The sequence below is a fragment of the Antechinus flavipes genome, chromosome 4, assembly GCF_016432865.1.
Source record: "Antechinus flavipes isolate AdamAnt ecotype Samford, QLD, Australia chromosome 4, AdamAnt_v2, whole genome shotgun sequence".
Taxonomy (NCBI): domain Eukaryota; kingdom Metazoa; phylum Chordata; class Mammalia; order Dasyuromorphia; family Dasyuridae; genus Antechinus; species Antechinus flavipes.
In genome coordinates this window covers 286,412,272-286,439,623 of record NC_067401.1, presented here as the reverse complement: position 1 = coordinate 286,439,623, position 27,352 = coordinate 286,412,272, and the positions used below count along the sequence as shown (strand labels likewise).

The 27,352-nt window shown below is 33.8% G+C and overlaps 1 protein-coding gene across 2 annotated transcripts in view; it reads right to left on the bottom strand.

Moving 5' to 3' along the window:
- The window catches only part of ARMC2 (armadillo repeat containing 2), a 179,996-nt gene that overhangs the window by 118,424 nt on the left and 34,220 nt on the right, over positions 1-27,352 (bottom strand). For both annotated transcript variants that reach the window (XM_051997500.1, XM_051997501.1), the window contains exons 5-6: positions 20,533-20,743; positions 9,209-9,285 (exon numbers count right to left, since the gene is read on the bottom strand). In XM_051997500.1, the coding sequence (XP_051853460.1) occupies positions 9,209-9,285; positions 20,533-20,743 (288 nt within the window). The remainder of the gene's footprint in view (positions 1-9,208; positions 9,286-20,532; positions 20,744-27,352) is intronic.

Here is a 27,352-nt window from a genome sequence, read left to right as displayed (position 1 = left end):
ATAATATTATTAATAGCTAGCATTTATAGATTTGCAAAGCATTTTACAACTATTATTTCATTTAATCCTCACAATAACCTTGGCAGGTATATTCTATTATTATGCCCATTTTACAAGTGAGGAAACTTAGGTAGATAGAGATTAAGTGAACTACAGATCACTAAGTGTCTAAGAGAATTCAAATAGGTCTCTCTGACTCCAGACCAGGAGCTTTAGCCACTATGCCACCTAGCAACCTATAAAGAATTCAAAAATAAATAACCTACATCCAGATCATATTATAAACCCATTATGAAAGATTAATAGAAGCCTATCACAAAACTTGATAAAGTAAGAGTGTTTAACCAAATAGATGATAAAGATAATCACAAAATACAAATAGAATATTTGCATTACAAAAAAATTCAAAAATTTTGCAATAAATGCAGCTAGATTTGAAGGGAAATAGTGAAATGGTAAAAATCTTTAAAATTAATTTCTCTGAATAAGGAAAATATCCATAATACAGTCAATGGATGCAAATGTGTAAGAACAAAAGCCACTTCCCGAAAGATAAATGGCTGAAGGATAGAAACAGATGGTAATCCATCAGCAGATATGAAACAAAAATGGTCCCAATAACTGAAAATAAAGAGAAATGTTAATTAAAATGCAAATTCCATTTGACAACGATCAGATTGATACAGATGACCAAAAAAGAAAAAAAAGAAAAAAAAGGAAAAGAAAACTGTTGATGGGACTCTGGGAGAGAAGGCACATTAATGCACTGTTAATAAAACTGTCAATCAGTCTAACTATTCCAAAAAGCAATATAAACCTATACCAAAAGTCACTAAACTGTGTTATACCTGCTGAGCCATGATATCACTACTAGACATATACCTTGAGGAAATTAAAGGGAAGGAGATCAAGTACAAAACTATTTCTAGAAGCATTTTTACGGTATCATATAACTAGAAATAAAATGGATGCCCATTAATTGTGGAATGGATAAACAAATTATGATATGTGATTTTAATAGAATATTCTTGCACCATAAGAAATAATGAGACTGATGCAACCAGACCTATAAAAGGTTTACATGAACTGATGCAGAATGCAGAGAGGAACCAAGAGAACAATTTATGTAACAGCTACAATATTGTAAAGAAAAATAACTCTGAAAGACTAAAGAAGTCAATATGATAATTAGTCATGATTCCAGAGATTGAAAATGGAGCATTCATCCCACCTCCTGGCAGAGCAATGGTAGATTTTAGATGCAGAATGACATCAACCTTTTCAGATACAATGTGTGAATTTTTCTTGTTTCACTATACTTATTTATTATGAGAAAATTTTATAGCAGAAAAAAGAAGGCAATTTGTGTGTGTTCTGGGAAGAAGAAAAGTTAGAGGATAGTAATTTAAAGAAAAGAATGTCAATGAAACATTCTAAGGATATTAACAGCAGGAAAGCAGGGTGAAGTTCAAAAAAGGTCATCTGTAGGGCAATGTTGGTACTATTGTATTAAAATATACTTTAAAAATCTTTTCAATTATTTAAGTCTTCTATTCCTGAAAAGAATATGTTATATTAATATAATTCCTGGATGTGTACTGGTAACTGGATTCCCAGACAATCAATATATTTCATAATAATTTTGACTAGAATTTTCTTGTCTATATTTTTCTGCTGGATTTTGTTGGCAATATTCAGAAAGGCTATGGTTGGGGAGAGGATATTCAATATCCTAGTTTCTGAAGTTATTAATATTCAGTTTCAATAAATATCCATATTCATTTATGTTTCATTCACAAGCTTCTTTCTCTATTTGGGGGTTTGCATATGGAACTGTTTGTGTTTGTTATTGATTGTCAAGTTTATAATAAAAAGAAAAATTTAAAAATAAGTAACAGTGGTATGGACTGCCTATGGTCTTTGAGCATAGGTTGGTCAATTACAAGTTGTCTATATTGATACATTACCGAAGTAATTTCTGTTTAGTTATGGGTGGAAATAAATCCTTTCCAATTCTGTGATACTGTACAAAACATTATGAAAATGAATAGTGAGTATTCAGGAGTCTGGGTTTTTTGCTTCTGATGGACTTGTGATTTCATTTGTATAGGGAATTTTCAGACAGGAAACTCCCTCTATCAATACAGATCAGTGACTGTCCTACATATTATAGCTGACATAATTTCCTACTCTCTTCTTTTTTCCCTATCTCTAACAAAGAGGCAGCCCCTTCTCCTTGCCAAGGTGACCACTTCTACCATCTTACATTTTCTGCATTCTCAATCACCACTTCTTTCTCAATTCTCTATTCAATCTTTCACTGTCTATTGGCTCTTTCCCTTCTGCCTTCAAAGATGCACAAGTCTTCTCTATCCTTAAGTGTAAATTGGAAACAAAAGGAGGGGGTCAGGATTACATCTTACCATCTTACCATCTCCAGAAACTTAACATCTTATATGGCCCCTGACTTTTTCAGACAAACTTGTAAAAAAAAAAACTGTCCACACATTTTATATCTACTTCCTTTCCTCTGACTCACTCCTTGACCCTTTGCATTCTGACTTCCAACTTTTTAACCCAAATGAAATTATTTTAAATTATCACTAATGTCTTAATTGTCAAATCTGCTAGTCTTTTCTCAAGAAGTATTTGACAGATGCCTATCATCTCTTCCTGGACACTCTTGCCTCTTTAGATTTTTATATCATCCCTTTCTCCTACTTCTCCTATTTTACTTCTTCTTCTAAATTCTCCTTTTCTAGCTCAATATCCATATCACATCTCCTAAAAGTGGTTGTTCTTCGGTGTTCTGTCCTAAGCTTCACTTTTCTCTTTAACAAAGATTCTTAACTCTGGAGTTCATTATCTTTTTTTTTTTTAATTTAATATTTTACTATGGACAGTTAAGGTGGTATAATGGAACTATAGTATGAATGATTTAAAATGGTATCTATGAAAAATCAGGTGAATTACAGTTTTGTATTTACATTTGAAAATAAGCCTACTGTTTTAGAAATTCACTTCAAATAAAAAAGCATATTCATACTGCTATCTTTTTATTCAGAGGAAGCCAGAAAGCTCAACAAGTTTCCCTCTCATCCCACTGCTATCTACTGATCACCATCCTAGCTTCTCTTTCCATATCATAGACACTAGACTTAAACTTTCTCAAACCTCAATAGCAAGGAAAGTTATTAAACACTGAGCTTTCCAGAGCATTTTATCAATAGAAATAAATAGGAACAGAAAAGGGAGAACTTTCCACCAATGAAGAGGAAATTAGAGAAATAATAAGGAGTTACTTTGCCCAACTTTATGCCAATAAATTTGATAACCTAAGTGAAATGGATGACTACCTCCAAAAATATAGATTTTCCAGATTAACAGAGGAGGAAATAAATTGCTTAAATAGTCCCATTTCAGAAAAAGAAAAAGAACAAGCTATTAACCAATTCCCTAAGAAAAAATCCCCAGGACCTGATGGGTTTACATGTGAATTCTACCAAACATTTAAAGAACAATTAGCCCCAATGCTATATAAACTATTTGAAAAAATAGGGGATGAAGGAGTCCTACCAAATTCCTTTTATAACACAGATATGGTACTGATAACTAAACCAGGTAGGCTGAAAACAGAGAAAGAAAATTATAGACCAATCACCCTAATGAACATTGATACTAAAATCTTAAATAAGATATTAGCAAAAAGACTACAGAAAATCATCCCCAGGATAATACACCACGATCAAGTAGGATTTATATCAGGAATGCAGGGCTGGTTCAATATTAGGAAAACTATCAGTATAATTGGCCATATTAATAACCAAATTAACAAAAACCACATGATCATCTCAATAGATGCAGAAAAAGCATTTGATAAAATCCAACATCCATTTCTATTAAAAAAAATACTTGAGAGTATAGGAATAAATGGACTTTTCCTTAAAATAATCAGTAGCATTTATTTAAAACCATCAGTAAGCATCATATGTAATGGGGATAAACTGCAACCATTCCCAATAAGATCAGGAGTGAAACAAGGTTGCCTACCATCACTGTTACTATTCAATATTATATTAGAAATGCTAGCTTTGGCAATAAGAACTGAGAAAGAAATTAAAGGAATTAGAGTAGGTAATGAGGAAACCAAATTATCACTCTTTGCTGATGATATGATGATATACTTAGAGAACCCCAGAGATTCTATTAAAAAGCTATTAGAAATAATCCACACCTTTTAGCAAAGTTGGAGGATACAAAATAAACCCATATAAGTCATCAGCATTCTTATATATCACTAACAAAATCCAACAGAGTTAGAGTTACAAAGAGAAATTCCATTTCAAGTAACTACTGATAGTATAAAATATTTAGGAATCTATCTGCTATGAGCAAAACTACAAAACACTTTCCACACAAATTAAATCTGATCTAACCAACTGGAAAAATATTAAATGCTCTGGGATTGGGTGAGCAAATATAATAAAGATGACAATACTACCTAAACTAATCTATTTATTTAGCGCTATACCAATCAGATTCCCAAAAAACTATTTTGATGACCTAGAAAAAATAACAACAAAGTTCATATGGAAAAACAAAAGATAAAGAATTTCAAGGGAATTAATGAAAAAAATCAATTCTAGGTGGCCTAGCTGTACCAGATCTAAAATTATATCATAAAGCAGTAGTTACCAAAACCATTTGATATTGGCTAAGAAACAGACTAGTTGATCAGTGGAATAGGTTAGGTTCAAAGGACAAAACAGTTAAGAACTTTAATAATCTAGTGTTTGACAAACCCAAAGGCCCCAGCTTTTGGGATAAGAACTCACTGTTTGACAAAAATTGCTGGGAAAATTGGAAACTAGTATGGCAGAAACTATGGGGCATTGACCCACACCATACACCAAGATAAGGTCAAAATGGGTTTGTGACCTAGGCATAAAGAATGAGATTATAAATAAATTAGAGGAACACAGGATAGTTTATCTCTCAGACCTGTGGAAGAGGAAGGAATTTATGACCAAAGAATGATCTCTAGATCATTATTGATCACAAAATAAAAAAGTTTGATTATATTAAATTGAAAAGTTTTTGAACAAACAAAACTAATGCAGATGAGATTGGAAGGGAAGCAATAAAATGAGAAAACATTTTTGTAGTCAAAGGTTCTGATAAAGGCCTCATTTCCAAAATATATAGAGAATTGACTCTAATTTATAAGAAATCAAGCCCTTCTCCAATTGATAAATGGTCAAAGGATTTGAACAGATAATTCTCAGATGAAGAAATAGAAACTATTTATAGACATATGAAAAGATGCTCCAAGTCATTATTAATCAGAGAAATGCCAATTAAGACAACTCTGAGATACCACTATGCACCTGTCAGATTGGCTAGAATAACAGGGAAAGATAATGCGCAATGTTGGAGGGGATGTGGGAAAACAGGGACACTAATACATTGCTAGTGGAATTGTGAATACATCTAACCATTCTGGAGAGCAATTTGGAACTATGCTCAAAAAGTTATCAGACTATGCATACCCTTTGATCCAGCAGTGTTACTACTAGGCTTATATCCCAAAGAGATTTTAAAGAAGGGAAAGGGACCTACATGTGCACAAGTGTTTGTGGCAGGTCTCTTTGTAGTGGCCAGAAACTGGAAACTGAGTGGATGCCCATCAATTGGAGAATAGCTGAATAAATTGTGGTATATGAATATAATGGAATATTATTGCTCTGTAAGAAATGACCAGCAGGATGAATACAGAACATGAACTGATGCTAAGTGAAATGAGCAGAACCAGGAGATCATTATACACTTCGACAACGATATTGTATGAGGACATATTTTGATGGAAGGGGATTTCTTTGACAAAGAGACCTAACTGAGTTTCAATTGATAAATGACAGACAAAAGCAGCTACACCCAAAGAAAGAACACTGGGAAACGAATGTGAACTATCTGCATTTTTGTTTTTCTTCCCGGGTTATTTATACCTTCTGAATCCAATTCTCCCTATGCAACAAGAGAACTGTTCGGTTCTGCAAACATATATTGTATCTAGGATATACTGCAACATATCCAACATATAAAGGACTGCTTGCCATCTGGGGAGGGGGTGGAGGGAGGGAGGGGGAAAAAATCGGAAAAGAAATGAGTGCAAGGGATAATGTTGTCAATATAAAGTAATCATTAAATAAAAATTAAAAAAAAAAAAAAAGAAATGACCAGCAGGATGATTTCAGAAAGGCCTGGAGAGACTTACATGAACTGATGCTGAATGAAATGAGTAGAACCAGGAGATCATTATATACTTCAACAACAATATTATATAATGATCAATTCTGATGGACCTGGCCATCTTCAACAATGAGATGAACCAAATCAGTTCCAATAGAGCAGTAATGAATTGAATCAGCTACATGCAGTGAAAGAACTCTGGGAGATGACTATGAACCACTACATAAAATTCCCAATCCCTTTATTTTTGTCCGCTTGCATTTTTGATTTCCTTCACAGGCTAATTGTACACTATTTCAAAGTTCGATTCTTTTTGTACCGCAAAATGTTTGGACATGTATACTTATATTATATTTAATTTATATTTGTATTTACATAATATATAATTTAATTTATATTATATTATATTATATAAATATAATTTATATTTAGCATGTATTGGTCAACCTGCCATCTTGGGGAGAGGGTGAGAGATAGGAGGGGAAAAATTGGAACAAAAGATTTGGCAATTGTCAATGCTGCAAAATTACCTATGCATATAACTTGTAAATAAAAGCTTGTAAATAAAAAAAAAAAAACTTGTAAAAAAAAAAAAAAGAAAGAAAAAAGAAATAAATAGGAACAGAGCTGCCAAAAAGTAGTACTTAAAATAGTTTAGGTGCCTTCCATCTCCTGGTCAGCAAGAGTTCATACACTACATCCCATAAACAGGCTAAGTATAAAACACAACACCTTCAGGAGGAAATTTCCTAACATTGGTATTAGCTTATTTTTTTTAAGATGCTTAAGAAGCTGTTTGTTTTCTATATCACAACATACACTTTATCTTAAAGTTTATGAATTTGGTAAATAGATTTTAAATGGATTCAAAGAGCAACCAAAAATTCAAGATTTATCAAAAAAAACTTGGCTGTTCACTTTGGCAACATTTTCAAAATTTCTTCTATATAAAAAGTAACTTTAAGCCAACACACACCAAGACAGATGAAAAGCCAGAAAAGTATTTTAATGGAGCAAAATATAAGAGATAATATACTTAAATTCGTCAGGTACTCAGATTTTAAGATCAAAAAAGTCAGTTAATTTTTTCACTTTCCATGTAAATGAAACTATCCAACTGCTGCTACTCCATAATGCCATGTAAAACTGGGATAAATGAACTGTTCTTAAAGGAAAACTAAACAAACACAAAATGCTGTGAAATGAATTACCTCCTCCAGAGCCTCTCAGGGCTTACATTGTGGGTAGTATCTTTAAGTACTAAAAATATTAATAACTTCATGTATGTGGGGAAGAAATTAGAAAGCAGTTTCTGATTGAACTAAAATTAAATCTTTCATTGAGCACTCTCCCAAATATTGCTGAAATATTTGTCTTCTTGGCCTGAATATGCACAGGGTATTCTAGTAAAATGCTTAATTTCTTCTCCCAAGGACTACTTTGTATCCCATTTGTGCCTCGTTACTGTGCTGCAAATTCCTTCCCTCTTCAAAACAGTTTCATACAATTACCTTTAATGTGGAATAGTCATTTTAAGACTGAAATACACAATCATTAGAGTTTTTTAAAACCCACTAAAAATTAAATCTTTGTTTTAGTCTTGAGGAAGAATCTAGTACTTTAGAAAATACTTTCATCTTAGTATAGAGTTCTCTAAATATAACAATTATGATTCAACAGGAAACTGGGAAGTCAAGCAAAAAGTTCAGCATGTTTTTTTAAGATTTTGCTGTCTCAGTGGTTATAGTTTTAAACCACAATTCTGCATTTTAGACACAAAAACTTGACACTACACTTATTGGCTGATGTTTTTAGCATGCAAATGAAATAAACCTTAGCAACAATGGAACTTTCGAAAGCAGTATCATCCCTAACTCATATTCCTAGATGTTTTGTGAAATTCCTGTCAATTATAAAAATGAAGCTCTTCTCCCCCTGCCAAAAATTTAAAGATAACACTTAATTTAATGTTATTTTAACATATTTCTAGCCTGTGATTTATATTATCAGTTACATTATATCCAGTAGCTATAATCCTGCTGGCAGGCCCTTTAATTACTGTGGGTAGTTGGCCTTTCACATAATTTCTAATCTATGTTGCTAATGACAATCAACACAATTCAATTCTTCCCAATTTTTATTTTCAAAAAAATCACATAGATGTTTATGATTAGAGATGTCTATGTGTATATATTGATATATATCTATATACACAGATATATGCATGTATAGAGATATATACATATATTTAAATATATCCACTCTTAATTGTAGCCTTTCTGGGGGAGGTAGAGGGGGCAAAGCAGAAAAAGAAAATAAAATAAAAAATACACAGCAGAGAACTAAAAAAGAAAAGCTTACAAGGTAGCAAAGAAAAGATGGACAACTCTGAACACAATGTGTAGTATGTTTTACATAGGCTTTCTTCAAAAGGAAATTTAATGTTTCATATTTTGAATACTCTCATGTTCTGCTGTGCATATGGAAATGTTTTTTCTTTTGCTATTTTTTAAGTTTGAAGTAAATTAACATTTTAAATTTTAAAAAAATCACTTCTGCAGAATAGTAAAAAATAGAGCTTATAATTTGGGAAAATTGAATTAACTATCCAGGAAAAGAAAAATGAGAAGATTGTTTTATAAATAATGAAAGCATAGTAAACAATGTTGGATCTGAGACAATAGTGTGCCAACTTCTCAGAGTTTTCAAACAGCAAACTAATCCTAAAAATCAAAAGATATCTTTATTCATTTTAGACATACATCAGAGTTTTAGCAGTAAAACGAACTGTTGAAATAATCACGTTACAGATTAAACAACTGGGAGCTTAATCCTAAAGAATTTCTTTCAACATCATTCTTTCATTTTAAGAAAAATTAGATGATTCCAATTGAGGTGCATTTGAGTGAATGACAAGTGAAAAAGCAAAGATAAATTTTCTGGGATACAAGCTACCTACCTTTGTTTAATTCCAATGAATTCTTGGTAGTACTGACCGGACACGATGAAGCCCTGGCACGTCTTTTCATCAGATCACTAAGAAGAAGAGGCACACATATACAAAAAAAAAAAAAAAAAAAAAGACTCAGGGATAGAAACCAAAATAAATGTCTGTCTTTAAAATGCAGATGCTCTGTAGCTATGAAGCATCTGAAGAAAGAATACAAAAGTTACTTGTAAAGTATGATATATACATAGTTCTTAATAACAATAAAAATTTGATTTCAAACTACATTTTTTGAATCATGAAAAGCAACAGGTCAAAACTATAGGCAGTAATAGGAAGCTACTAAATATAAAACCAAATTTAGCAAATCTCAGAGATTAGAATCTTCCCCACAAGAGGTCACTATTATGGCACTGAAAGAATTCTAATTTACTTAGAAGCACGGGTCTTTTTTTTTTTTTTTTTTTTTTTTTTTAAGACTTCCTAGTGATCTTTAATCCAGTGGTTCTTATAGTCTATGGATCCCTGGTGGTCCCTGAAACTTTTCAGAGGGTCTTCAAGGTCAAAATTATTTTCATACTATTCTCTTTCCAACTACATATTGTATAAGGCCAAATTTTCTTCATATACTTCAACCAAAACAACATATCACAATAGATTATGCAAAAACAGATAGGAGGATCCAGCTGTATGGATCTAGCCAGACATTAGAGATATTCTCTCTCATTTTCTTTCTCTCCTCCTATTCTCTCCTCACTTTTCCCAGTCTCTGTCTCTCCCTTCCTTTCTCTCACTAAATTTATATATATATGTTTGTTTTATTTGGGGGGAGTTTGGGGGGATTTTGGGGAAAATATATCTTTCATAAAAATATATTAACGTAATGAGTTTGGAATTTTACTTACAATTTAAAATAAATGTAACTAATTTAAATGTTATTTATAATTATTTTAAATTTTAAAATTTTAATATGATACATATTGATATAACACACATAAATTAAACTTCTTTGGGGTCCTCAATAATTTTTAATTATGTGAGTATGTCTTGAAATCGAAAAATTTAAGAGCACTGATTTAGTCCAACTTTCCTCATTTTAGAAATATGAAGTTCACAGAGGTTCAGTGTTTTGTTCAAAATCACACAACTGGATACCAGCAAAGTCAGATCTCCTGACTCCCAAGTCTATGTTCTTTCCACAGGACCCCAGTGCCTCTGTTTTGATAAGAAAAATCCCAAAGTAATGAAGTTAATATTCTAAAAAAAAAAAAACACATTTTTACATTTATCTCAAAAGAAATTTATCAGACTAAATATAAATACTGGGGATTATCAGCTTATGAATGGGCTTGTTATATTCCAAAAGTACACTTGCAAGTCAATTGTTTAGAACTCAGAACAAACTTTCCCATTTTTCCACGGAGATAATATTTATCAAAAACAAATTAGCTGGGGTTGAGCCTGTGAGGGCATTTAGAATGCTCCTGCTGTTTCAAAAGTTCCTCAGTCCTTAAGACAGGAGATCATTATACATTTCGACAACGATATTGTATGAGAATGTATTCTGATGGAAGTGGATTTCTTTGACAAAGAGACCTGAGGTTCAATGGATAAATGATGGACAGAAGCAGCTACACGCAAAGAAAGAACACTGGGAAATGAATATGAACTATTTGCATTTTTGATTTTCTTCCTGGGTTATTTTTACCTTCTGAATCCAATTCTCCCTGTGCAACAAGAGAACTGTTCGGTTCTGCACACATATATTGTATCTAGGATATACTGCAACATATCTAACATATATAGGACTGCTTGCCATCTAGGGAGGGGGTGGAGGGAGGGAGGGGAAAAATCAAAACAGAAGCGAGTGCAAGGGATAATGTAAAAAATTACCCTGGCATGGATTCTGTCAATATAAAGTTATTATTAAATAAAATAAAATTTAAAAAAAAAAAGAAGAATGGTTATGGGCTCTGAGAGTAGTCCTAATGTATAGTAACTATTCACTGTATATGCGGGACATTGTAAACAGACATTCTGAAATAGCCAGTGCCCAGTACAGGAAATAAGTTTTCTTTTTTAGTATCCAAAACTTACATCCTTAAAGGCAGGGACTGATTTTTGTCTTTCTTTATTTCTCCATCACTAACCATAATGCTTGTCCCAAAGTATTTAATTAAGATTTATTGATTATTAAAATTGCATAACAATGAGGTAGGCTTGGGATAAGAACTAGCCGTGTGATTGCAATGGATTAAGGAACTCCTGGATCTAGCTACTGCTTCTATGGATGCAGGTTGATACCTCCTCTACAATTCATGTATCTAAAGAGTTAATTACAACATTATAAGATGAAGTGAGTTACTTCATAGTCAGCATGGGTCAGAGAAACAACTTGAACTCAGGTTTTTCACACACTCCACAGCTACTGATATGAAATATAGAAAATCAAAAATAAGAGAACTGCTTTAAAAGGGTTTTTTGTGACAAAATTTATTTGTGACATGAAAGTCATTATCCCAAATGGGATAAGATACATTTATTCATGTTACTTCCTCCCATATTGCCAGTTAAATCCAGCCACATATGTGATGTTGTTCATATGTATAAATATAACATAAATGTATATGTATACATGTATATGTGTATATACACACATCCTCATAAACATATATCCCTTCCCCCACACTTGCAGCATCCTCTATCCCTACTGCTAATAAAAACAGACGCAAGTCTTAACACTATTGGGCCATTAGATAGTACGGTGGCTAGTAGAGTCTAAAGTCAGAAAGAGCTGCTTACTAGCTTGTGTGACTTTGAACAAGTCACTTAACTTGTTTGCCTCAATTTCCTCAACTATAAAATGGATTTAATAATAGTACCTATCCCCTAAGGATGTATGGACCAAACTAAGAAAATAATTATCAAATGCTTATTAACACAGTGCATAGTACATAGTATTCATTTAATACCGATTCCCTTTCCCCTATGTTATTAGGAATTGCTCTAGTTTTTGGATCATCTCCAGATAGTTCCCTGGCTATCAGAGGCCTCTTCCTCAATTTCTGTCTGCAATGATTTCCCTCCAACCCTCAGGCTTTTTATAAAAAACAGACATACCATCATTTCCTATTTCATTTTGCCTTTTTTAGAAAAGCACAAAAAGATTGAGCTAACCCCAGAAATATTTTGGCTTTATAATGTTCTAGAAAAATCTCTTTATTTGAACATGCAAATTAAGATGCAAATCTGGTAGTAGAAAGCCATTGGCTTAGGAGAAATACTAATAAAAATCCCAGGAAATAGGATGTTGTGTGATCAATGAGAATTTGGATTCACTACTCCAGAAAAAGGCAGAAAGAAATCAGCCCAATTGGAAAAATAAAGTTCAACAAAATTACAAACAGGACTTATCTTAGAAGGGACTGAAAGACAAAAAAGGTTCTTATGTTGTGCAGACCAGGAAAAGAGGGAAAGGCCTGAAACACAGGAGGAAAGGAAACCCCTATGAACCCATCATAATTAGGTTTAGATAAAAAAGAATAGGATATTGGAGTGCACAGAACTGGAAGATTAGGTCTCCCTAATTATCTCTAGATCAAAATTATTTGTTCTGCCCCATTTTACAAAAGAATCATAGACATTAATACTTTAGAAAAGACTTTAATATAGCATGTTCCTCTACAGTGCCCAAAACATTTTCCCTTCTACTTAATAAAAGCAAAGCTCTACAAATGACACCTTCCTTAGTGCTTTTCAAATTCATCTCATAGAATAGTTTAGCCCAAAAGACTTTGGTCACCATCTAGGTCAACTGTCCTCCAATAAGGAGTCCCTGACATAAAATCATCCATTATCTGCTTTAATGTCCCCAGTGACAGAAAGCTCACTTTATGTCACAAAGCAGCCAATTCTAATACTTTAATAGCTTGGTTATAATTTTCCCTTTAACAATATGCAGAAATTTAAAGCTACAAATTATTATTAGAGCTGGAAGGGTCTTTAGCAGTCCTCTAATATTGGATAGTAGGTATACACTGAAGGGTTCAGTTAATTGAGAATAATTTTAATTGCATGACCTATCAGTTTCAACCTCTGAAATTCTGATAATCATGGCTTCTAATCAACTCATTAATAAAGACACTGAATAAGAGAGGAATATGAATAGATTCATAAACCATACTAATGACCTCTTTCTCTCTTTCTCTCTCTCTTTCTCTCTCTCTGGGTTTAAATCAATCCAATTAGTTAAATGACAACTCAAACATGAATTTCTTTCTAAGTAAAATGCCCTCAATCATACATTAGAGATACAAAGATATTAACTTAGAAAGAAATTTATGCTTAGGGAGGCATAGCAATTTTACCCAAACTAGTTGGTCTAATGTAATGTACTATATTAGTACACTGCATTGGTGGTTATATATAGTCTTAAGACTATATGTAACAAGTGCTCAAATCCCTAAAATTCTTTTTTCAACTTTCTTAAGTACTTAATACCAGCTTAGAAAGTTACCATCAAAGCAAGTCTTAAACATTGTATTGGAAAACAAATTAGAAATCTCTTAATACAAGGATGAAATGATTCATTGCTACCATGTGAAAAGATTTATATAGTACTTTAATGTTTGTCGATCACTTTCCTCACAACAATCCAGTGAGTAAATTACTTGGCCATGGTGAGTCACATGACTATTAAGTATTAAAGAATTCTAAAAGAAGTCTCAAAATTCCAAATACACTATTCTTTCCACAATTCTATACTGCCTCCTAGCCTCTGAATTAGTCGGAACACTAAGATTTTATTATGTTAACAGAAGCACTATTATAAAATAATATAAATAAGGAAAGGGTCAAGAGAATAAAAGGGATCATTTAGCACTAGATGGAAAAAAAATGTAGAAAATGTTGGCCAAAACTTTCTAATGGTCCAGAAAACAGACACTTCATTTATTAGAACTAAATTCAATCTGTAGCTTTAACATAACATCTTGTTTTTAAAGCAAATGCTTGAACTAATTTACAAAATACAAATTATAATTACTTCACTTAAATTTAACCAATCCAAAATATTTTCTTAAAGAAGAATGCCTTTTTTTAAAGCATCTTTTTCTTTTTAATTACAAATGAAACAATTTGACAACACTATCAAGATTAATTTGATTGGTAAATTCCATCAAAATTCTAGAACTTATTATGTACCCCTGAGCATTAAGAAGAATGTCTCTTTGTTAAAATGTTATAGTCCATTTTTCACAAACATCAAAAATAAAAATAAGCTACAAAAATGATATCCTCAACTTTACTTATAATAAAGAAGTCCGAAGAGAACTTAGAATTATTCAAGATCTCAAAGTAGATATACGTACATATACACACAAACACACTTTAAAATTCTTCTGCATTATATGACAAATTATTATTTGTCACTTTGCCAATGCATAATCTCTAGAGTAGCCACTTCAGGCCTGTTTCTTCAAATGTAAAATGAGAGAGATGGACTAAGCTTGTGTCCCTTAATGTTTTATGTTTTTCAGATTTTCTATTTTCTTCTTTACTTTTTCTTTCAACTTTCCCATACATGATCAAAACTCATTAATTCAAACTAAAATAAAGGAAGATCAGAATGAATTAACGAAAATTTTGAATTATTGTCATTTTTGTAGATTTAAATTTATAAGCTAACTATTCAGGAGGCTACTTCTTTTAAATTATTCTGTCAACAATAAGAATATTCAAATACCAGGAGAGAGATGGCACCTTTATTCTGCCAGGCTTGGGCTATAGGTGAGAAGATATGAAAGAAGATATCAGTTCAATTTTCTCCAAAATTATTTTTAAATATAAAAATAGAATTTATCAAAACAGATAGCAATAGCAATACTAAAACACCTTGTACTTTAAAGATGTTTGTAGAATATTTTATGGAAACATTTAAGCAACAATATCCATTAATTAAAAAAAACAACCTTCATATTCACATAGTTATGATGACCATATTTTCCAAACCAAAATCCAAGTCATATTGTTGACAAATTAATTTTTCCCCTCCTTCCATAATTACTTGGGTTTTTTTATTAGCAACTATATAGTAAGGTTATCTATAAGCTTTATTAGTGATTACCTCCAGCCAATCACTACGTTTGCTCTGGGGCAAATGCCATGTTATCATACACACAAGTAAACAAACTATATAAATAGTTAGTGTAAACTAGCAATGTTTCTGCAGCCTATGTTTATTTATTTTTTATAGTCCTTTATTTTCTGACTTGTGTTTTAATTCAATTATATTTTGGTGAAAGACTGGAATTTCTGGCGTGGTCTGACAATCCATGGGGATAACATGACAGTTAAAAGAAATTTTCTCTCTCTCTCTCTCTCTCTCTCTCTTTTTTTTTTTTTTTAACGTTTTAACCTTTTCCTCAAGGAAAAGATCTGCTTGATATAGAGACAGAATATTCCATTTGGCTACCAATATTTGCTAATGATACAGACTAACTCTTCTTAAATAAGCTTATATCAGAAACTCCTCCCTAAAAGAGTCAGGACCTCTGTTGGACCATTACATTTTAAAGAACATTTAAAGAGGACATTTACAATATTTTTAAATATAGACTTGGATATATTTATGTATATTGCATATCATATATTAAAGATTATCATATTTATAAAACATCTATTAAAGTTTATAAACATAAAAAACAGAGCCCATTTTAAAACAACAATGTTTTAGTGCTTTTAAGTATATATAGTAATATCAGTTACTATAACCCCTACCAAATAGGGGTTCTTTGAAGTTCTATCATGTCCAGTGACTTCTCATATTTTCCCCTTAATTTCACCCACCTCCAATTTCCCTATTTTTGTCAAGGAATTTTTTTTCTCATTACCTGGGTTTCTACAAGTTTTGCCTTTTCCCTCTTCCTGTCCCACTTGAAACTTATCAGTTGCAGAAGATCATTGATTCCATTTCCACTACATCTCTCTATTTGCTTTTCTCTCATTCTCATAGCTTCAGACTCTTAAATTGCCACTCACCTAAAATACTGCAATAATCTAATTTCTTTCCCTCTGCTTCCAAACTCTCCTCTTTCCAAACTGTCCTCTAAGAAGCAGCAATATTGATATTCCTAAATCAGAGATCTGATTATGTCACTCCTATTCTCAAAGTTATTTTCAGGGGCTCCCTATTGCCTCTATGGTAAAATACAAAAGTCCTCAATTTCACATTTAAAACCCTCCACAATCTAGATCGCACCTGTCTTTTTAAAATCATTTCATTATTTCCCTTTCAAATAGTCTCTAATGTAGTTATACTGACCCGCTACAGCTGTTGCTCACACACAACACTCAGTGGTGTGTGAATTCCTTGGGACAAAGTAAATAAATTTATTGATTATACAATAAACTTTACAACTTTTTACATCTTAAAAAAAATTTTAAACATGCAAAATGTCCTCCTTTCCTTGCATTTATTTTATCTAATTTGGCACTGAGTTTAGAAGACATATATCAATTTTTCACCACAAAATCAATTATCAAATTAGGTTTGTGTTCTTTTGATGAATCTAGCCTCGATTATCACCCATGGGATTTTAATGGAGTTTAAATAAGGTGAGTTCAAAGGCCAGAAAAGCACATTTCTCTCTAGCTCTTTAATTTCTTAACTTTTCATGGTATCTGAAGTGATGCAAAGTTATCTTGTTGAATTCAATCTCTGTTTGGAAATTTCTGTGATCCTTAAATGATTCTGCTTTCTTAATATATCAAAAGATTTGTTAGCATTCATTATTCCTTCAATGTGGACAAGACTTTAAAGCTCAAGAGAAACGAAAAAAAAATCCCACACTTTTTTTCAAATGGTTATTTTATGGTGTGATAAAACTGCCATATCTTTCTCAGACTCATCTAATCTTCTGACAATAGTTTTGATATAGCCTTGAATGAAAAAAGTTTCATCAATAAAAATTTATCTTTTTATATTTGTCAGGATCCTAATACTTACGTTGTGTTTCCAATGACATTTTTTTTCTTCAAACAATAGCTGGCAGCTCTTTTATTTGTCTCCTTGCTGTTTTTCCAACTTTAAGAAGCATATATCTCGCCATAGAAGAATCAGTAGCAAGCTCCCCACATCAGGTCCCACTGAAACTTTTTGCTTGTTTCTTGAAGCTTAGGCATTTTTGACAATGGTCTCTGGCAGTTCTCATTTTTTATTTTTGGTGCACTTTCTTAGCTTCAGTGTGACTGATTCTATATCATTATGATCTTAAATGATCATTAAAACACTTGATTATCGGCCTACTTGTACCAGACTTAAAACTATATTATAAATAGTGTCAGTCATCAAAACTATTTATCGGCCTACTTGTACCAGACTTAAAACTATATTATAAATAGTGTCAGTCATCAAAACTATTTGGTAGTGGCTAAGAAACAGATTAGTGGATCAGGGGAATAGGTTAAGTTCACAAGACAAAATAGTGACTACAGTAATCTAGTGATTGATAAACCCAAAGACTCCAATTTCTGGGATAAGAACTCATTATGTGACAAATATTGCTGGGAAAACTGAAAATTAGTATGGCAGAAATTAGGTACTGACCAACACCTAACACCCTATACCAAGGTAAGATTGGAAGAGGTTTATGATTTATACATAAAGAGTGAAACTATAAGCAAATTAGAAGAACAAGGGATAGTTTACCTCTCAGATCTGTGGAGAAGGAAGGAATTTATGGCCAAAGAAGAACTAGAGAACATTATGAAATGCAAAACAGATAATTTTGATTGCATTAAATTAAAAAGTTTTTATACAAATAAAATACATAATATATCCCACACTAGCAGTCACTGCAATATCTCGAAGTCACCAAAAGGTTCTCTTTGGGAGATACAACTTTTACATATTTCTTTGAAGTAATATCCAAAACACATGTGTATAGTACAGAATACTATAGTTAGTTCACAGAACTAACTAAAGATTCAGGGGTCCTCAAACTACGGCCTGCGGACCAGATGCAGCAGCTGAGGACGCTTATCCCCCTCATCCAGGGCTATGAAGTTTCTTTATTTAAAGGCTCACAAAACAAAATTTTTGTTTTTACTCTAGTCCAGCCCTCCAACAGTCTGAGGGTCAGTGAACTGGCCCCCTATTTAAAAAGTTTGAGGACTCCTGCAGATAGAGACACCAGATTAATCTAATTTCATCTAATCAAGGTCAGATGTTTTGCATTTCCCTAATGTCAAGAGAAGCACATATTCAAGACCATGTGATCACAGAATGAAAGTACATCAAAATTATTCTTTGTCCCAAGTAATTCTCACACCACTGTATCTCTAACCTCTATGCCTCTGTATATAGGTGGTCCATATTTGCAATGCACTACCTCTTTCTTTACCTTTGGCTCTTAAAATTCCTAAATTACTTCAAAACACAGATATGGTGCCACTTCCTACACAAAATCCTTTCAGGTGAGCACTCTCTCTCTCTCAGAATTACTTCAAATAATTTTATATGTATTTTAAATTTACTTATATATGTGCATATTGCACAATGCCCAGCAGAAGGTAAAGTCCCCGAATACAAGATCCATTTTCATTTTTGTCTTTATCTCTAGTGCCAAACATGCTCCATAGCATTTACTGAGTCTTTATTGTTTACTGAACAGAGATGAATTCCAGACCGACTTAATTGAATAAAGATTTTTTGAAATTAGTATGTTATTTTTATATGAAAATGATACCATATTTAAAGTAAGTTAAACATCAAATCCTATTTACACCATTAATATGTTTGGTTAAAAAAATCATAGGGAATATGATATCTAAGTTATCAAATAACTAAATTTCTGGAATTCAAATAAAAGAGATTTTATTGTAGCTATTGGTATTTTTTCTGAAATTGAATTTTTTAATATAGCTTTTTTTTTTTTTTTAACTATGTGAGAAACCTCCACTACTGTTTAACCTAAATCTGTACAAATTTTCTCCTTCCTTCTTCCTCTCTTCCTAATTCAGACTTTCCTTCCCTCCCTTATATGTAACTTGCCTGGACAATCCAATGAAATGCTTTTTATTACTCACTAATGTTTTAATGGTTAAAATGTTAAATGATGGTAGGATTTTATTTTTAAATCTGGAAATATTGCATTATAAAACAATGTTTTTTGAAATTGTTCATTTAAGATCAATTTTTATCAGATATTCTCATATACTTCTAATTTTATAAAATTAAGAATTGCCAATAGGTTCAATTTTCATTTCCATCATACTGAATAAATTTTAGGCCTAGAGGTTGAAACTGATGAAGCAAAAAGAGTTTTATTGAATGTAAAATTTGCCAATGTGTACTCCAAACTTAATCAATATGTAACATACAAAAAAATTCTAATAAAGGAAAAGCTAAGAATTATTATAATGTTAACATCTTGTGATAATATATATCATTCATAATATAACATGAACAAGCTCTTCTATTCTCTGATTTGTTCTTTTTGGTTTAACATAAAAAGTTTTGTAAACTAAAATGCCCTCAGCAATTCCAATTTTAAGAAACATAAGTAAGCCAGTGTTGCCAAAATGGCTCTTTAGAAATTGAAAGTATTCTAAAAACCAGAATGACTCCTATTTAAAATTTCCTAGGCAGATCTAACTTCTTATAAAGTTGGGGACAACAATATAACTTTTTTCCAATTACAATACTGAAAGAAACTCTACTACTTTTGTTTTAACTCTGTTATTTAAAGACTCTTCTTAGGCATGTGGGAAGACATTTACCCAAAATGAGCAGTTTGATGCTTTATCATGAAGTCCCCAAATCCCAGTTTGAAGTTTCAATTCAAAAATGAAATTGATTAATTAAAGTGGGAACCTCTTTTCCCTGTCCCTACCCAATCTTTTGTGGAATTGCCAACAGAGTGAGAATTGGCCAAAGAAGAGATAAAAGAAGATAAAAGGCAGTCAGGCAGGAGTCCTGGATAAACCACAAGCTAGACAATAAATCAGTATTCCAGAAGTAGCCAAGAATATAACTAAAATAAAGGACTTCATCTGATATTTCTAAATGAATTATTTTGGTGTGTGTGAATATAGGTTTCCTGGGAATAAATATGAAATCATGTAAATCCAGCACATCTACCCACAGACTACCCACAAAGCAGAAAATTCCATTCTCTCATGAATAATTATCTTTGCAAAAGAAGAAAAAAATGCAGAGACTAATCAATCAACTAATAAAACTAATTAATACAGAACGAATGATTAAACTTAAGATGACAATGGTTAAAGGCACAGTGGTAATGCTAAAGAACTACAAATAGAAAAATAATACTAACCTTCCACTTCTGAGATGGGCTGCTGTCAATGATAGTTTCCCTTTCAAAATAGCCTGTTCATTGTTTACATTTAGATCTCCATCATATGTTAATTGAGGATTATGACTGTTAAAATGACCAATGGAATTTAATTCTGTCAGACAAATTCCATTTATTTTAATTGAAGAATCTCCTGTGATAATAATGTCCTCAGATTTCAGTCTCTTCTTTGCTGCAAATAACCAACAACAATATATATATTTAATAAATTTACTAAAATGTCCTTGTGATACAAGCATATCAACCAGTAACTAATTTTTTTTAATCTAAGATTTGTACAGGCCCAAAATCTTATGCTGCATAGGAGATGTCTGGAATTGTAAAGTCAAAAACCTCTTGAAATATGTATGAAAAACTTCACTATTATTTTAAAGCATGATATCATCATTCTACCCATAGAAATGTGCTACTTGTTTTTTCTTCGGTTTATAGCATCCCTAAAGGTCAGCTACTGCAACTTTGTGACATAGCTGGGACACTAAATAACAATCATTTAAATGTCAACTAACAGTTGCTAATAAATTTTCTTGAAATCAGTCATCCTTAAGAGATTAAAGAAAAATACAATGGACTTTAAAGTATTTATCCTGAAAATATTTCTCATAATACTTATAAAGGAGATTTAACAAGAAGTTCAAATCAACAAAGAAGAAGAAGTCTGACTTTTAAGTGTGTAACAATTGCATTGAGAACCAGAACTGGATTTGAATTCTGATCCTGCCATTTGTCACCACCTAGACCTTAAATCAATCCTGCATCGTTCTAGATTATCATTTCCCTCCTCTATGAAACAAGGAAGCACAGGATTAGAGCCTTGTGACCTTGCACAACCCCAACCCCAATTCACTTTCACCATATGTCATGGTCCTCCTCAAAGGACAAATAACAACAATTCACTGACCTAATTTTACAATTAAAGAAACTGAAGCCCAGAGGAATTAAGTTATTTCTCTTAATGTGAAGGCAGGTAAGTGACTGGACTCAACCTCACAACCTTTCTTATTTGTTAAATACCTATTATAGACAAGTCCCTTTAAAAAGAAGATAAATTATAAGAAAAATTCAAATGCTAGAAAAATTTAAAACTTTTTTTTTAGATCCATAAGAAAATAGGAAATTGTATTTTAATTGTTGTTCAATTGTGTCTGACTCTTCACGACCCCATTTGGGGTATTCCTGGCAAAGATTCTAGAATGGTTTGCCATTTCCTTCTCCAAATCATTTTACAGATTAGGAAACTGAGGCAAACAAGGTTAAGTGATTTATCTAGGATCACACTGCTAATAAATATCTGAGGTCAGATTTGAACTGATGAAGGTCCTGACTCTAGGTCCAGCACTCTATCCACTGAGCCCCTTAACTGCCCCATATTTTAATTACCAAACATCAGAAATAACTGTCCAAGTGTGTGTGGACTCTATATACCAGTTTATGGTAACATATTTTTTTTTTTAACTTTTTATTGACAGAACCCATGCCAGGGTCATTTTTTACAGCATTATCCCTTGCACTCACTTCTGTTCTGATTTTTCTCCTCTCTCCCTCTATCCCCTCCCCCAGATGGCAAGCAGTCTTATACATGTTAAATATGTCACAGTATATCCTAGATACAATATATGTATGCAGAACCGAACAGTTCTCTTGTTGCACAGGGAGAATTGGATTCAGAAGGTATAAATAACCCGGGAAGAAATACAAAAATGCAAGCAGTTTATATTCATTTCCCAGTGTTCTTTCTTTGGGTGTAGCTGCTTCTGTCCATCTTTGATCTATTAAAATTGAATTAGCTCTCTTTATCGAAGAGATCCACTTCCATCAGAATACATCCTCAAACAGTATCGTTGTTGAGGTACATAATGATCTCCTGGTCCTACTCATTTCACCCAGCATCAGTTCATGTAAGTCTTGCCAGTCCTTTCTGTATTCATCCTGCTGGTCATTCCTTACAGAATAATAATATTCCATAACGTCCATATGTCACAATTTACTCAACCATTCTCCAATTGATGGGCATCCATTCATTTTCCAGCTTCTAGCCACTACAAACAGGGCTGCCACAAACATTTTGGCACATACAGGTCCCTTTCCCTTCTTTAGCATCTCTTTGGGGTATAAGCCCAGTAGAAACACTGTTGGATCAAAGGGTATGCACAGCTTGATAACTTTTTGAACATAGTTCCAAATTGCTCTTATGGTAACATATTTCACAAGTGATAAAGGAAAAAATAGGTATTTACTTCTCAAAGACAAATGCTAAAATTATCAAATTTTCTTTTATAAAAAGTAATACATGATGTTCCATTAAACCATTTAATAAAACACTTTATATTATCTCATTTTGACAACAACTCTTGTAATGACCGTGTATTTAAAATCAGCCGGAGTCAGGAATTCAGGTTAAGGGAAAAATCTTCAGTCTTTATTGAAGTGAAGAGGTGAATAAGGATTGCAATAGCAATATGGGCAAGAAAGATTGCGATAGCAATATGGGCAGCTGCAACAGGAAGCCAGCTAACAGAGGGGATCTGAGCTGAAAAGCCGTGCAATGGCAATGCAAGCAGTCTCTCCTTCCCCTTCCTTTTCTACTCCCCTGCCTCCACCCACCAAAATCGTCATTTCCTATACAACACATCAGGACTTGCACAAAGAGTGGGCGGGGGCCATTCTTTCTCCAAGCTTTATATATTAATAAAGTATGGTCCAATTACTATTTAGCCTCATGTGCTTGGGACCTCAATGCATCAACTCAAACCTCAGCCCATTACATCTCCCGCTTTCTTTTGTTTTAGAACACAGGTGATCATGCCATCCCTGACTCCTCAGGGAGGTCAGAGCCTCCAAGGGGAGGTGATCACCCCTTCCCTGACTTCTCAGGAAAGGAGGTGAAAGCACCAAAAAGGAGGTGAAATGGTCAAGCCTACTGTGCTTGGAGGTAAGGGATCCATAGGCTGGAGAGGAACAGATTTCACCTCTCCAAGGGGTATCTCAGTTGTCCCAGCTGCATACAGTTCTATTCTCCCCAATTGTAATTCCTTTCTCCCATCAGGTTGCTTCCTGGCTGGTTGACTGTGTAATCCCCTTCTCCCATCATATGGCTTTCTGGCTGATTGATCATGTCTGGGTACTGAACTTGTAGGCACTCTCTGGGTGTACCATTGGCTGCCATCATGCCCCAAGTGTTTTTTGCCTTGGGGCCTGAGGCTGGGCCCCTCATCCCGTTTCCCTGAATCTGTCTACATTCTGAGGCCCAATGGAAGCTCTGTTGCATTTTGGACATAGGGTATTGGGTCTTGTTCTCCCACCCTGTTTTCCCATTCTATCTCTATACCAATATTGAGCTTTCAGATGCCCTACTTTTCCACACTGAAAGCATCTATGAGTCTCTCTGGAAGTCCCTTGCCAGGAGGGACTCTGTCTTCCCATGTTTGGATTTTGGGAAGTCTGCATCATAGCCTGGCTATAAAAAGGCCATTCTTTCTCCAAGCTTATATATTAATAGAGTATGGTCCAATTACTATTTAGCCTCATGTACTTGGGACTTCAGTGCATCAACTCAAGCCTCAGCCCATTACAAACTCTGTGAGATTGATAGGGGCCATATTTAAAACCCATTTTACAAATAAGGAAACTACAACAGAGATTAAATGATTTGCCCCAGATCATGAAGCCAGCAAGTAATAAGGACAGAATTTCAAATTAGGTATTCCTGATTTCAGGTCCAGTATTTTAGTCATTATGCTACTACCAAGTTGTCTCTTCTCTCTTCTGAAAGCCTCAAGTTTCCTTTTATTTTTTTTAAATGAACGCCTTACATAGAACTGTACCTAAAACCATTTTATTAACACCAAATACTAGGGCTGGAATTTCTTTATCTCATTTAAATTCATTTAGTCCATCATTTTGTAAATCAGGAAATTTGGAATTTAAGTAATTTGCACAAGGTAAATGAAAGAAGCAAGCTTATAACTTGAGGCATGTTGGAGCCAGCTCCAGTGAGCAGAGTGTTAAATTTTCAGTGTGTACACTTATACTCTGGCAATCAGCGACATATCAGGGCTGGACTTACTGTTCTGATTTCTAGACTTACAGCAACAGAGAATATGTTAACAATGCAGATTACACTTAAAAGTTTGTCCAGCTCCTCCCCTTCCTGACTCCGTCTCAACTCCTTTTTGCCAGCAAGTCCAGGACAATGACTATAACCCAAATTTCCTAGCTTTCAGGCCAGGACCTCTTCCATCATATTAGGTTGTTTTTAAGCCATTTTACTGAAAGGCAAATTATGCTTGGAACAGCCAAAGAGCTCCTAAGCTAGACTGTATTTGGATGTAACATTACACTTAGTGGTTTTGAGGAAGAACTCAGGAAGAAGCAAAGGAAAAGAGAGTTTAATAAACCCATTTTTTGCATTTTATACTCCTTACAAAGAGAAGAAACCTGTCTATCAGTATCCATCTTATTCTCAATGGACTGAATCCCTCAGAATGAATAGTAATAGCTATGTCCCTGAACAACTATGTCTGCAAATTTCTCTCAATGTTACTGATTAAATTTTTTAAAGTTCCTAGTGAAACTTGAAAATAATAATTAGGAGCACAGCAGTTTAGGAACAATCTATTATGCGTGTTTCTTTTTGGCAACTTAAAGCCAACAATCAGCCAACAAAAATATTTGAAAACAAAGACATTAAGCAGCTGTCCTTACTTTAATTAGTGTTGTCTAAAAACCTATTTTTCTAATCCAAAGGTTCAAATCTGCCATACTCCCCCCACTCACTCCAACCCCTCCACTCATGCCTACAGAGTGGGACAAGTAAAAGAAAAGCTAGTACAAAGAAGGAGAGAAAGGAAAAGAAGAGGAAAGGGGAGGGGAGAGGAGAAGAGAGAAGAGCTCTTGATCTTGCTGTGCTCTTGTAACTCAAGCAAAATCTCTTGAGGATGCTCACAAAATCACAATTCTTTTAGATCCTATAATTTATTCACTAAGTGCTGGCACACTCCACCCAGAAGCTGTCATTGTCAAGACTTCCAATGATGGTCAGCCAGCACTTGTGGATATAGAAAGTGATGGTGGTGGCCCCTACAAAGCCAAAGGGGGGATAAAAGGAGGATTCTGATGGCACGCCTCCACTCAATTTCAAGGCATGTGTCTCAAGAGCTATGAAATCATAACAGCAAAAAGACCAGCCTGGAGTACAGCCAATGGTGGTGTCTCAAAATAGGACACAAAGGACCAGAGCTGCCCAGAACAACAGGGCCTTCCAACAGAGTCACTAACTGGAGAATGAATTACTTCCTGGAAAAAAAAAATCTTGTTAGGAACACACGAGCTTTTTCAGTCACACTAGGACAAAGTGTACTAACCATCATTTGGAGTATTTCTGAGTACATGAGATAAGCACTTTACACAGCATTCTATCTCAAGAGTCAAAAATAATAAAAAACCCAAGTATTCTTCACACCAGTCCTAGAAGAATGCCAGAAGCTGTCAACCCTGCTTTAAAAGAAGTACACTAGGGCATCAGCACAAAGAGAAACCCACCATGATTACATTAGTTCCTAGAGCCCATTTAATAATACCTAATGTATAGTTCAATAAGGGAATAGTTGTGATTTCACTGATTTTGGGAACTCCCAATGAAGAAACTGCTTCTAGCGTTCAGATAGGCACTGGCTCTGCAACTTCAAGTCTTGGGGCCCTAGGACATAGAGAGAGAGAGACCAAATCAGTTGTCCAGGTCAAAAGTGGTCTCCTAGCTCTATTGACAATGCTGCACTGGCCCATTTATTAAGCCCTCATAATTCAAAAAGTACTTCTCTATCTTTTCTCTCATCTTCTCACTCTCTCATTCATCTCTCATTCTCTGTCTTTGTCTCTCTCCCCTTTTCTGCCTCTCCTCTTCTCTGTCTCTTCTCTTCTCTGTCTCTCCCTTTCTCTATTTCTGTCTCTCCCCTTATCTGTCTTTGTCTATCTCTCTATCTCTCTCTTCCCTTCTCTTTGTCTCTCTCCCCTTCTCTCTCTGTCTCTCCTCTTATCTTTGTCTGTCTCTATCTCTCTTCTCTCCTCTCTCTTTGTCTCTCTCTCTCTCTCTCTCTTTTTCTCTGTCTCTCCTCTTCTCTTTGTCTGTCTCTATCTCTCTTTTCTTCTCTCTGTCTCTCTCTCTCTCTCTCTGTCTTTGTCTCTGTCTCTCCTCTTCTGTCTCTCTCTCTATCTCTCTTCCCTTCTGTGTCTGTCTCTGTCTCTCTCTCTCCCCTTCTATCTTTGTCTCTGTCTCTCCTCTTCTCTCTCTTTGTCTCTGTCTCTGTCTCTCCTCTTTTTTCACTGTCTTTGTCTCTGTCTCTGTCTCTCAGTAGGAACAGAGGTGACAATAATAGAGCTAACTGGGAACCATGGTAACTTCCTCCAACTATAGAAAAGGGAACAAGGTGAAATAAGAAACAGATCCATATCTCCCATATGATGGGTTCTGTACAATAATCCTTCTGAAGCTGATAGTGTGTATGTGTGTAAATGCGTCAGAACTGTTCTCAAGGCCTTGAGATGCTCCTTTACTTTCCCACTCTCAAGAAGCAGACTCCCTAATGTTGGGATATGATTAAAGTCTGGCGCCAAGACCATTCTACTGTACCATTCCTTGATCCCAGAACTGACATCAAGGCAAGGGTTAAAGGTCTTTTCCATAACATTGTGAGAGAAATGGGGCAGTCATTATATGCATTTTACAAATGAAAAAACTGAAGCAAGGAAAATTTAAGTGATCACATATCTAATAAGGATAATA